The 14,293-nt window shown below is 43.1% G+C and overlaps 1 protein-coding gene across 1 annotated transcript in view; it reads right to left on the reverse strand.

Moving 5' to 3' along the window:
* Positions 1–14,293, reverse strand: part of KCND3 (potassium voltage-gated channel subfamily D member 3) — a 307,637-nt gene that overhangs the window by 31,438 nt on the left and 261,906 nt on the right. The window contains exon 3 of the mRNA XM_072644347.1: positions 1,227–1,389. Coding sequence (XP_072500448.1) covers positions 1,227–1,389 — 163 coding nt within the window. The remainder of the gene's footprint in view (positions 1–1,226; positions 1,390–14,293) is intronic.

A 14,293-nucleotide genomic window follows, 5' to 3' on the forward strand; every position in this document is an offset into this window, starting at 1 on the left:
TGACGCTGTGCCCTTTGAAATTATGTCCTCACTTGGGCAACCCTTCCAGCTCCTTTCCCCATCAGAATAGAAGCTCCTTGAGGGCAGGGATTTATTTTTCTTTTTTACTAGCACAATTCCTGGCAGATAGTAGCTGCTTAATAAATGTTTCTTGACTAGCTCTACAAAGAACCATTCCCTTTTAAAACGTCTCTGACAAGTAGTCATCTAGTTTCCACCTGGACACCTCTAAATCAGTTTTTAAACAATACCTTGTTCTGAAACAGTCTCAACCATGTATCTTCATCACTCCTTAATCTTCCCATCCTACTGTAAAAAGGAGACCTCAGTTCCGAAATGGGTGACATTCAAACACTAGGACAACTGGTGGATTCTTTTCTGATGTATTTTTTTCTCCATGCTACTGTAGCTTGTCTCTGCTACTTGGTTTTAGATTCGGGGAGATGGGCTCCCTCTGAAGAGTCAGGGCCAGGTCTAGGGAAACTGAGAACCTGACCCATCCCTTAAGTTAGGAGTTATGTGCTTGAAAGGATGAAGAACCTGGAACTGGGGTGAGAAGTTCATATTCTTGACCTCACTCTGTCTTGAAAGGCCCTTCTTTTTCCTAGATGTGACATTAATTCATGAGACCCTAAGCTTTTTGGGACTAGGAACCATCCTTTAGTTTTTATATTTAAAATTCTATTTATTTAAATTGATATCTAGTCTTTATATCCTTTCCCGTTTTCCCATTTGTTTTATGTAGTTCTAGAGGGAGAACTAGTAGCGAAGGCTGGAAGCCAAAAGGAGAAAAGTTTGGGTGCAAAATAAGTAATGAGTGGCCACTGAGGGAGAGCTATTCAGTAATGAATTGAGCATGCCTCCTGCTAATGTTCAAAGATCCCCCATTGAGAATGCAGTCTAAAGAATTCAAGTACTAAGTAAGAGGTTGAATTAAATGACTGAATAACTACCTGTGGTCATACATATTAGTCACGATGAGATAGAGATAGGCCTCAAACCCTGGTCTTCCAGATTCCAAAGCCAGTCCTATGATCTATTCTAGCTTGCTGCTCTTTTATAGATGAAGACACTGAAGTTCAGTGATGTTTAAATGATTTGTCCATTCGGGTCCCAGAGCTAGGAAGTGTCAGGTCAGAATCTGAACTTGGGTCTTCTAGTTTCTGGGAGTATCTGGCTCATTTTGAATATTATGGCCAAGAAAGACTCTGTGAGAGTGGACTCACCTTCTGAGCTCGCCGCTTGTCAGCTCTCTGATTCTGGTGGTAAATCCGACTGAAGTTAGAGACGATGACAGGGACAGGCAGGGCGATGACCAAGACGCCACTCAGGGAGCAGATGGAACCGAAGATCTTCCCTGCGATGGTCTTGGGCACCATGTCCCCATATCTGGGGATGAGAAAGAAAGAAAGAGCCCCCGGTGGAATTCAATTAGTGTGGTCCCTCTGTCCCCTCCACCTTGGTGCTCTCCCTTTCCCCAGCACTGGAGGGGAGCAAAGGGGAGCTGGGGCTCTACTCTCCCAACACTGACTCTTCTAATAGGAAGGAAAGGAGGAAGCAGTGACCAAAATAAAGGATTTAGGCTACCATGGATTTAAATCCCACCATCCCCTGTGACATTGTGGTTGTGGATGATAGAATCACCCAGACAGGACTCTTGTCTGACCTCCAATGAGAAGGAACCCACAATCTCTTAAAGCAATCAATCAACCAACCATCCAATCAAAAAGCATTTAGTCCCCCTCCTGGTTCCCCTTACCAAGGCTCACAATGTTCCTAATTCCTTTAGCTGATACTCAGCATAAATTCAGGAGCCTTCATCATCCTGCTTGCCCTGGTTGCTTGTCCACTCACCGATCACCAGTATCTTATGCTAAAAGGTGGAGCTCAGAACTGCACAAGACACGCCCGATGGCCAGGGCAGAGTGCCCTGGGACTACCTCTTCCCTAGTCCTGGATACCCACCCTCTTCAATAATTTCCTGGCAGCCCATTTCACTTCTTATAACAAGTCAAAATCTGCCCTTTTTTCAGCTTCCACTGCCATAGCAGGATAAGGGATGGACTGTGCTCTTAGGTCTCGTCTCCTGACATTTGCAATCCCAAGAGTCCTTTCTCCAGACCCTTCTAGCTTTATCTCTTCCTTTCTCTGAGCAACTCTAGTATTCACTGGCTGTAGAATAATAAAAAAAGATCATAGTAGCTACTGTTCACAGAGTCCTTTAGGGTTCGCCTAATGCTTTTGAGCTTTATAACAATTCTTGAGGTAGGTACTTATTATTATCCCCATTTTACATGTGAGGTAACTAAGACTGAAGGACTTACCCAGGGTCACATAGTGTCTGAAGTAGGAGCTGAATTCAAGTCTTCCTGTCCCCAAGTTAAAGATTCTATCCCCCTAAGCCATCTTCCAGTACATCTACTGAAAGGAACCTTAGAAAACTTTTGGGTTTAATCCCTCCTTGTACAGTAGAGGAAATAAACACAGAGAGGGGAAGTAATTTGCCTAAGGCACACAGTCAGTTCATGGCAGAGTTGGCATTAGACTCCAGATAAGCACCTTTCTGCTCTTCATGCCTTCTTTCTGCCTCATGACAAATGTTGTTTTGTTAGTAAACCTCTCTTTGAGGGTAAGAACTGTTCCCACAGGGTGCAAGAAATTTTTCTGGTAGACTTAGTCCATCACAGAAATGCAAGGACCTAAAAAATTCCCAATGGACTCTTTAGGCAAAATGCCTTCCACAACCAGAGAAAGAATGATGGAATTGGATCACAGAATGAAACAGACCATTTTCTCTTGGGTTGTGTTTTGTTTTGTTTTATGGTTTCTCCCATTCATTTTAGTTCTTCTATGCAACATGACTAAGGTGAAAATGTACTTAATAAGAATGTATGTGTAGAACCTACATAAGACTGCACGCTGTCTCGGGGAGGGAGCGGGGAAGGAGGGGGAGGGAGGGGAAAAAGATCTAAGATACATGGAAGTGATTGTAGAAAACTGAAAACAAATAAAATAATTTTAAAAAGTAACTGCTCCCCATGCCCCTTGGAATCCTCTACCATACCCAGTACAATGTGGCTTGAAGCCAAGAAGATCTGAGGTCAGATCTTACCTCAGACACTAACTGTGACACCACAGGTGAGTCACTTAAGCTTCTGTCAGCCTCAGTTTGCTCATCTGTAAGAAGGGGATAATAAAAGTGCCTGCCTCCCAGGGCTGTTATGAGGATCAAAAGAGGTAATATGTGAAAAAAAAAACACACATTAAAAACCTTAAAGTATGATTAGCGATTATTTTTTATTAGAACTGATCTGCCCTTAAGTCTTGACCTGGTGATTATTTTCCTGCTCCTAAGAGATAGGGTGGGGGGCCTCAGGTGGGAGTTCCAGCATCTGAGTCTTCTGGGGTGGAAAGAGGTTTCAGCACCTTCCTGGGTTCTGAAGAACCATGGGAGATGAATCTCTCAGGACCTTTCTTGGCATCTGAGACTCCACACCCAAGTATGGTCAAGTGCCAGGTTAGACTCTTTGCATATCCTGAGGTTCTGTCCAGAAAGCTCCATTTAATGTGCTTTGACGGAGATCAGGAGGGAGTGAATTTCTGGAAACAACCTCCAGGGGGTAACCTTGAGTCCTAAAGAGGCATAGGGTAGGGGTGGAAGATATCTTCCACCCCTAGCCCTCTCCCTCTTCCTGACTGAGGGATGGGCAGGAGGCCATTTTCCTACAGAACAGAAAATAATACTTCTGGGTCTCCCTCTCCGTAGCCTTTCAGTCTGAATAACAGCTTGGCGAATCCTTTCCTGATGTTTGGATTGGTTAGAAATTCACACTTCAGCAATAGCGTCAGGGCGCCTTAATCGCCTTTCTCTGCTCTCATTACTATCTACCTTCTAATAAATAAAACTCTGTCCCAGCTGTTAAGTGTTATCTAGTCTTCTCTTTAGGAGATAATTTAAAGACCTTCGTTAAGCCAAGAGTTCTGAAGCCTCCTTTCTCCAAGGACAGAAACACTTTTTCCCCAGCCCCCCTGTTGCCTGGGTGCCTAGAAACAGAGGGAATTGAGACAATCATTAATCATGAAATTATCTCTTTGAAATCATATAGCTTATTTCTTCCATGAAGGCTTAAAGCTACTTGTCCTGAGATACCATCCTTCCAGACTCCCAGGTTAGCAACCTCAGCATTATCCTTGTCTCTTTACTCTCCCTCTCCCCCGCCCATATCCTGTAGTGGCCAAAATGTGCAATTTCCTCTTCCACATCTCTCCCCATCCAAGCCCTTCTCCCTAGGTCGCAGAGGCCACTTTAGTTCAGGTCCTTTTAATGTCTCCCTTAGACTCTTGCAATGGCCCCCTGCCTTCTCTCTCCTCTCTTTAATCCATTCTTCATACAGCTGACAAAGTGATTTTCTTTAAGCCCATCTCTGACTATGTCACTTCACCACTCAATAAACTCCAGTGGCTCCCCATTACTTCTTAGGCTAAAAATCTAAAATCTTCTATTTAAGGTCCTTTAAAATCTACCCCCATCTCCCTTTCCAGCCTCATTAGACATTACTTTGCACACTAACTAGCCCAGGGGTGAGGAACCTGTGGCTTCAAGGCCACATGTGGCCCTCTAGGTCCTCAAGTGTGGCCCTTTGACTGAATCCAAACTTCACAGAACAAATCCCCTTAATAAAATTTGGACTCAGTCAAAAGGCCAAATCCAAGGGTTTTAAAGACCACATGTGACCTCAAGGCCGCAGGTTCCCTTCCCCTGATCTAGCCAAACTGGCTTTCTCCTTACTCTTCATATTTAGCAGTCAGTCAGTCAGTCAGCTATTAAGCATTTGTGATAATTGATGGGGATACAGAGAAGAGTGAAAACCTGTCCTAAGTCTCAAAGAGAATGCAATTTAATGGTCCACAGCCCCCTTAGCATGGCTATGTATCCCCTGTACCTGGAATGTGCCCTTTATCTCTGCCCTACAGAATCCTCATAGCTTCCCTTCCCCCAACCTCATGCTTATTTTTTATTTGTTCTGTATTATATACATATATTTGTATGTACAAATACACACATATATGTGTATGCACACACATACACACACACACACAAGTATATATTGTACATCTATAGAATGTAAGCAATTTGAAGGTAGGTCTTTCCTTTACCTCAGCACCTAGCACAAGGTACCTATCACATAACAGATGTTTAATAACAGCTAGTTGATTGTGAGAAAACCCAGGGATCCTGGGGGGTTCCAGGATTTGTAGAGGGGACTGGAGATGGGTTGGAGTGATGGCCAAGACAGGCAGAAAGGAGAATAGACTGAGAAAGACTCTCAGAGGTGAAAATTTATTGTTATGGAATTGTTTCAGTCATGTCCAACTCTTTGTGATCCTAGTGGGCTTTTCTTGGCAGAGATACTGGAACAGTTTGCCATTTCCTTCTCCAGCTCATTTTACAGATGAGGCAAACAAGGTTAAGTGACTCCCCCAGGGTCATACAACTGGTAAATATCAGAAGTCAGATGAGAACTCAGACCTTTCTGACTCCAGGCCCATTGCTGTATCCACTGTACCACCTCGGGATGCAGTTAGGGGGATACAAAATGACCCAGTGGAAAGAGCACTGGATTTTAAGTCATAAGGCCTGGTTTCAAATTTGGATTCTGCTACTTACTGTTTATTGTACAAATATATTGTATAAGTATATTGTACTTATTGTATACACCAGTTAGCCCCTCTGGGCCTCAGTTTCCTCTTCTGTAAAATGAAGGAATTGGATTAGATGGACTCTGAAGCCCCTTCCAACTCTAAATAGGAATTTCAGGTGGAGGGAGGCTATAGGTCCAAAGGGCTGAAGTCCCCTTGCTTTCAAGGCCTGAACAAATCATGTGCCATGTCTTTCAGGAAGCCTTCTCTGACTTTCTCCTTCTCAAATTTTGGTGGCACTTTATCTGAATATTTCCTTTATACTTACCTGTGGAGGGATAAGACTGTTTTCTCTATCTTTCCTTCCCACTGCATCTCCCTTCCCTTTCTCCCCCATCTCCCATGAAACTATTAGGCTCCGTGACAGCAAGGTCTGTGTCTTTCAGTACTGTTCTAGCTCAAGTGCCTAGCTCAGTGTGCCCATATACTAGGCACTCAGCAAACAAAGGTTTGCTGAATTTTGGATTGCTGGTCTGAGCCTCTTCTGACTGGTGATAAATCATCACATTTAGCCCTGACAGTTATTTAACTTGGTGCCTTCAACTCAGAGGCCCACAAGACAAAACAGAGTCAACAAACCTAATTTGGGAATTGCCTTCTTCCCTCTCCCCCTTCTCCCAACCCAAGGGAAGTCAGGACAGATTTTTGATAGTAATTGTATTTGCTGCTGTTTTTTTTAAATTTAGGTACTGGAGCTATGCCCAGGTGAAGGAAGAGGACTTATGGGGAGATGTGGTGCCCTTTTTGGGCTAGGAGAATGGGACTGAATCCAGTCCAATAAGTTACCTATTAGGAATAAGGTACTGTGCAAACAGTGACTACAGACAAAATGAAAAATTGCCCTGGCCCTCAAGATACTTAAAGTCTGATGGAAAAGTGAGATTTCTGCTGGACACTATCTCTGAAAACAAAACACAGGCCAAATCCTATGACCACAAATATCAAAGCGAAAATTTCTGTTTAACGAAAATAGTCCAAACAACCGAAACAGAAGGCTTGTTTGTTACAAGCCATATTCTGTGCAATCAACTTATGACCTAAGAATGTAGAATCCTTTGGAATTGGGTGAAAGGGATTTTGAATGAAGTCAGTTATTTTCCAGAAGCCCAGTTTTATGTAGAGTCATGAAGCGGGTCACCCCCTTAGAGATCATCTTTGTTTTATAGATGAGAGAAGGGATGACTTACCCAAGCAGACACAGCTAAAACTTGCAACAATGACCTTGGCTTCTGTTTATCCCATCAGATAGTAGCCATCTCCTGAAACCTCTGACATAGGCATTCCCAAGAAAGAAAGGATTCTGAAATTGTCACAGATGCAGCTCTTGATGACCCTGTGATGCACAGTGATCACTGCCCAGCCTATTGGTGCAAGCTGGGATAAGGTCTCAAGTATCTTAGAACACAGCCCAAAGTACAAGACTTTAACCAGGAACACACAAACCACAGGGAGACATAAACTCAGTAATACAGGGAAAACTATACTGGAAACCAGACACAGAGCACCACTGCTAGGTGACACAGTGGTGAGATCATTGGCCCTGGCATCAGGAAGATCTGAGTTCAAAGCCTACCTCAGACACTTACTATCTGTATGATCCTGGGGAATTTGCTTAACCACTGCCTACCTCAGTTTCCCTAACTGTAAAATGGAGATAATAGTCCCTTCCTCATAGGCTCAGTGTGAGGATCAAATGAGATATCTGTAAAATACTTAGGACAGTGCCTAGATAGTGCAATAGGATAGTGCCTAGATAATAACAATAGCTAGTATTTCTATTATTATTATTTTCTCAAATGCACAGTTCAACTGCCACAGAATAATGGGCCAGTCTGACACCAGGTCAGAGGTTCAGGCTCTTTCTCCTTTTATATGTATAGTCACCTCAAAAAAAATCCTTTTTACATGTTATCTTGCTTGATCTTGACAACAATCTCTGGAGGTTGAATACTGTTTTTACTCCCATTTTACAGATAATAAAACTGAGCAGTAGTGGTAGGGGCCTCTTGGATATGTGGGATTTGGGTTGATTGTTGAACAAAGTCAAGGAAGATAAGAGGTCGATTGCCCCTCCACCTACTGAAATCTTTTCCTTCCTTCAAGGTCTTATTGAGGTTTGCCCTCATACATGAACTTCTCAGATGCCCCCCTCATATCTCTCCTATCCCTCTGGCCTTTCCTGCTTTAATATGTCTTATGGTTACTTGTGTACATGTCCAATTTCCCACTACTTCTATTAGATTATAAGCTTCTTGAGGGAAGAGGCTATGTCTTGCTCTGTGTTTGTGTCCTTAGCATGTTATCATATATATGTAGCAGATGCTTGACTAATTTTGTATTTCTACATGGAGTATTAGGTTGACCTGAATGACCTCCAAAAATCCCTTCCAAACTGGGCTGGAACTAGGGGAAGGCAAAAGCATATTGAACAAGAATACACTTTTACTGATATTATTTTTGAATCACTTATATTTCCCGATATTTCCTCCTCACACTGCCTATCTCTTGTAATAAAAAATTTAAAAAAGAGGAAAAAACAATTCAACAAAACTGACTTGATCATGCATGCCTCCTTCCACACCTCTGCCAGGAAGTGGAGGGCTTTGTGAATATTTTTAATAGCAGAAAACTCTTCTCTGTGACATGTAGGGATTTTATTTATTTTGTGATAAGTCAAGTCACATGTTATGATAGAGGACTTTCACATTTTTTGGTGTCATGGATCCTTGTGGCATCTGGTAAAGTCTATGGATCCCTTCCAGAACAATGGTTTAAAATCATTGAAAGAAATGCTAAACTACAATTAGACGTTAGTGAAAAGAAAGACTTTTTTCCCCCTAAGTTCACAGATCCCCCTGAAGTCAATCCACAAACACCAGATTAAGCACATCTGTATTAAAGCGAGGGGCCCTTTCTTCCTCTAGGGGACAGTAACACAAATAGGGTCTAGGCTTTAAACCTTGCTTAGAATGTATAGCCTGCCTTCTACCTCTGAGATTCTGGCATCTTGGGATTCAGAGATCATCTAGGCTAGATTTCTTATTTTACAGATGAGAAAACAGAGACCTTGAGAGGTAAAATGGTGTATGCAAAGTCACAGAGGCAATAGCCATGCTGGGAATTGAACCCAGGTCCTTAGACTCCAGAGATACCTTCCACTGTTGCACATTTGCAACAAGATAAAGTCCTACCTTCTTGGTTTGCTTCTTAATGTTGCAGTGAAGAAATATCCCTGACATTCATATACCATAATTTGTTTCTTTTAGAGAAACCTAGGAAGACTTCTATAAACTGATTCAGAGTGAAGTGAGCAGAATCAGGAGAACAATTTGTACAACAGCAACATTGTAACAAAAAAAGAAAACCTTGAAAGATTCAGTACTGTGAGCAATGTTGATGAAGAATGCTACCCATCCCTGGATCACCAGAGAGATGACAGACTCAAGATGCAGAATGAAATGTCCATTTTTGGACCTGGCCAATGTGAGAATCTGTTTTGTTTGTCTATGTGGATTTCTTGCAAGGTTTTTTTTCCCCTTTAGTGGGGTCAGAAGAAAAAACAAATGTTTGATAATTTGAAAAAAAAATGAAAAGAAAGCATTCCTGAATCATCCCCCTCTCTCCAGATTCTATCTCTCCTAACACCTCCCCCCAATTCCTTAGTATGCTTAGCTGGGTTCCCCACTATGTGGTGGCCACACTCATCCACAATTATCCACACAGATTTAATGTTAAATGTCTGGGGTTTCCAGGAGATGAACCTTGTACTTCCCACCTCTTAGCCAGCTCCTTCTCTTAAGCAGGAATTCACTCCCACAAACAGCCCAAGCTAAAAATAGCACTCCTGCAGTGGCACCCTGGGTAGTCAGTGATGCTTTTGTGTATGGACTGCTGACCCCATGAGTGGCTTTCCCCAGGAAGAGATACTGAAAATCAGCTGGAATGGCTACCGGAGTAAGTGTTTTAGGTTAAGGAGACCTGCGGAGGAAATCTACAGGTAGGATTAAAGCAAAGGGGTGGGGTTCCCAATGAGAGTGGAACTGGAGGAGATAGTATTCTCTTGGGCATGGATAATGGGTGGTATAATTCCTCTGCCTGGGTAGTAGTGAAGACTTCATTGGATATACTCAAGCAGAGACTGAATGGCAACTTGTCAGAACTGCTGAAATAAAGGTTGGACCAGAGGGTCACTGAACACCTTTCCATTCTCCACTTCTGTGAAAAGTTACAGCTGGGCTTCCAAACCAGACCCTCGTACTCCAGATCCATTCCTCTCACCTTCCACTGTCATTAACCAACCCAACTCCCACTGGTTTCCCTTCAGAATGGTTGGATGGGGGTGTGGTCACTGAGACATTTATTCAGATCATATCTTGACCTAGGTACTATTTTCAGTTCTATCCTCATCCAACCAGATGCAAGGAACAGGAAAGGAGAGAGAGAAAAGGAGAAAGAGCAGGAAAGATGATGAAAGTAGAGAAGCCCATGGAGAAAGACAGACCTCCTGGAAGAATCTTAGCACATAGCTTTGTTTCCTTTCCCAAGACAAATGAATCTTTCTGATAATGGCCTTTGAAAGTCAGAGAAAGTGAAAGGGACTCTCAGGGACCAGGATGTGGAAGGTATGGAGCAGAGCAGCAGCAGAGACTGATGCCCAGGAGGGGCACAGAGTCTGGGGCTCAATGTTCCAGTCTGCAGCAAGCCCCTTCACAACAGATGGGCCCCACACTCTCTCCTGCCTTGGAATCCAATCTGGTGTCTTTGGGAATTCAAAGTGCTGTCTACGCTGAGGCAGGGACAGGCAAGCTCACCCTAATAATACAGGAGGCTAATTAATTTGTATTAGGGCTTAGGGATAATTAAACTTTTTATCTGAGCCTAAGCGGCACAAGCAGCAGTCCTTGTACGATTAATTGCTGCTTTCTTTTCCTCCTCCAGGTACCAGAGAGATAAGTGAGAGCTGTTCTCTCTCATCCTGCCTTGTTGCTTCTTATGGGGAGAGAAAGCTGCCAGTGTGTCTGGGCTATGCCTAGGAATGAGATGGAGGGGAAACCGCACCCAGGTAATACTGCAGTGCCCAGCACATAGTGAGGGGTTTATAACTGTTAGCTATTATTATTATCTGTAGGATACGTGCAGCGAGGCAGGGAGGGCTAGGCGAAGTAAAAGACTTCTCCTCAAATTTCTGCTTAGCTCTGGCAAAGTAGGATCACCTTCTCCACTACAGTGTTTCTCTACATAGGTACCAAAATGATTTTCTTGAAGCACAGCACTGAAGAGGTCACTGGCTTACTCAAGAATCTTCAATAACTCCCATTTAAAGTCCTTAAAATCTGGCTCCAACCTCTCAGTCCAGCTGTATTTCACATTACTGTCATTCAACCCAGACTGACCTTCTGACTGTTCCTTACCTTTGACCCTCCATCCTCCACAGCTCTATGTTAACATAAAATATCTGTCCTCTATGCCTAGAATCTTTCCTTCTTTCTCTCTGTCTCTCTGTCTCTGTCTCTGTCTCTGTCTCTCTCGCTGTGTCTCTCTTTTTAATTGTACTTTTTTTTGTTACATTTTGAATTCCAGATTGTTTCCCATGCATTACAGAAGGCCAACATTTCATACAGATATATAGATGGAACCATCCAACACATACTTTCATATATCAGTTCTTTTTCTGGATGTTTTCCTTCATAGATCCTTTGTAGTTGATTTGAATGTTCATATTACTCAAAATAGCTTAGCCATCCATGGCTACTCTTTGAACAATATTGCTATTACTGTGTACCTTCCTTTCTTACAATCTCTAGTTTCCTTCAAAGCTTAGTTCAAAGGCTCCTTTCTTCATGAGGCCTTTCCTGATTCCCCCAATGCTCCAATGCCTTCCCCTCCCCCAGTCAAAATCACCTGGTGGCATAGAGGAGAGAGACACAGAGAGAGAGACAGAGACAGAGAGACAAAGACAGAGAGAGACAGAGACAGAGAGAAAGGCAGAGAGAAAGACAGACAGAGACAGACAGAGACAGAGACAGAGAGAGATAGAGAGAAAGACAGAGAGAGGCAGAAAGAGAGAGAGCGCTGTATCTAGAGTCAGGAAGATCTGAGTTCAAATTTATCCTCAGATCCTTACTAGCTGTGTGACCTTGGGCAAGTCCCTTAACCTGTCTGCCTCAGTTTCCTCATCTGTAAAATGGGGATAATCATAGCACCTACCTCCCACCAACCTTCCATTTGGAGATCAAATGAGATAATTTATTTAGAAAGCTCTTAGCTCTTACCTGGCATATAGTAGGTGTGCTTATTCCCTATAAATTCTTATAATTATATATTATAATTATAATTCTTATAAATTCTATAATTCCCTACAAATTTCCTATAAATGCTTATTCCCTTCTCCTTCCCTTCTGCAAGAGACTTTTCCTGGTTCACTCCCTTCTTCCTCTCTCCTCTCTGAGCTGCTGGCGCTTTCCCCTCTGGGTTTGCTTTTAATAGATATTACTATCTATTGTGTATAGATTGTGTTTGTACTGTATTTATGTGTTACCTTTCTCATTGAAACTTGGCCTTCTTGAGGGCAGGTACTGTGGTTTTTACCTTTCTCTGTATCCCCAGTACTTAGCACATAGTAGGCACTTAATAAATGCTTATTGACTGACTGCCAGGTTGTCATGGTGAGCTCTAAGGATTCAGGATATGACTGCTCCTTCCCTACTTAGACAAAATGGGAAAAACATCAAAGGATTGGTCGGCCAAGTTACCACCAGGGAAAAAAAATCACCAAAGTTCTTTAGAGGAGCTCCAAGCCACCCTCTCTTAGGAATCAGAAGGCTGGAACACAGTCAGTCCCTCATCTGTGGCTCATTGGCTGTGAGATGACCTTGGCTTGGGCATATCCATAAAATGGGGGTAATGAGACTTCTATCTCTTCCCTTTCTGGCCTGTTCAGAGGGTCAAAAGAAATGATAGATATGAAATGTCTTGTAAACTGTAAATCAGGTAAGTGTGAACCATGCCATTCTTTGATTAATTAGTATTCATCATGGCTCAGGCCAGGTCAGTCGAGGACTCGATGGTGAATGCCAAAGACCTGCCAATTGAAGAAATCATGGTAATGCTAATAATAGTTGACATATATTAAGGTTTGCAAGGCGCTTTACTTTTACGATCTCATTTAAACCTCCTGACAACCCTCTGCAATAATATTTTGTTGCTGTTTAGTCATTTTCAGTCACTGACATTCTGTGACCCCATTTGGGGTTTTCTTGGCAGAGATACTAGAATGATTTGTCATTTCCTTCTCTAGCTCATTTGACAGATGAGGGAACTGAGGTAAATAGGGTTTGATGACTTGCCCAGGGTCACACAGCTAGGAGGTAACTAAGGCCAGATTTGAACTTGGGTCTTCCTGATTCCAGGCCCTGCACTCTATCCACTGTGCCACCAAGATGCACTGAGGTGTATTATTCTCTCCTTTTCCAAGATGAGAGAACTGAGGCCTCAGAGAGCTTCATAAATGATGTGTCCATGGTAATGGGCCAGGTAGTGTTGGAGGTGGATCTGACTTGACTATGACTATACAGTCTTTCTGCCACAACTTGACTGCCTCCTGTGGAACCAGTTTAATGGACAGATTTGCACTCTTGGAGTAGTGTGGCTCCATAGAAATAACACTGGATTCGGAACTGGGTGTTTTGGGTTCAAATCCTGGCTCTACTGCTTATCTTAGATAAGTCACTTCTCTTCAGTATTCAGTTTCCTCATCTGTAAAATGAGGGGTTTGGACTTCTCTTCCATCTCTACCCTTGGCCTGCACCAGATGCTCTGTGACTAGTGGGGGTGAGGGGTAGGGCACACAGTATGACAGGATGGCTAAGGCAATCACCACTAGCATTGACTGAACAAACAGGGTCAGTTCCCATCAGAGGGCAGTGGAGCTCCCCCCCAGCAGTGGGCAGTGAGCAGATGAGCTCATCTGCTAACGTTGATTGAAAACAGCTGGAACAAACAAAACCCCCTGGCCCAGAACTTCAGTCCTGTGGTCTAAAACATCTGTCTGGTAGTGTAGATCAGAACAATCCCCCTCAGAGAACAGCAGGGACTGTTGCTCAGGATGAGAATTTCTGGAAGGTGGAGGCCGGGACCTGATATTTAAAATCGAAGATGTCACCTTCTAGCAAATGCACAGAGTGAATCCAACGGTCAGGTCCTTATCTCCTATACATAAGGATGGGGAACCCTAGGAGCTGGAAATCCCCATGTTATGCTGAATCTACATTGCAGTCAATAGTTTGCACTGCCTTCCCTTGTGAGAACCTCAGAAACCCAGAAGGTGAAAGCAGGAATCCATCTCAGAGACCTTGGACAGTCCTGGCCTCTCTGCCTAGCTCATTCACCTCGAAGAGAAGTGAAAGTTTCATTTTCCTCTAGAGGGGCTTACATCTATTAGGTTTCAAAGAGCATCTTTCTGACCATGTGATACTGCAGAGTCATGTCTTATCCCTTTGATTAGAGTGTGAGCTTTATTAGGGTTGAGGCCTAGTTTTATCCAAATTTTGAATTTGCCCCTGTTGCCTATCATTGTATTGCTAACAGTCAGCAT

This window comes from Notamacropus eugenii, chromosome 2 (assembly GCF_028372415.1).
Source record: "Notamacropus eugenii isolate mMacEug1 chromosome 2, mMacEug1.pri_v2, whole genome shotgun sequence".
NCBI lineage: Eukaryota > Metazoa > Chordata > Mammalia > Diprotodontia > Macropodidae > Notamacropus > Notamacropus eugenii.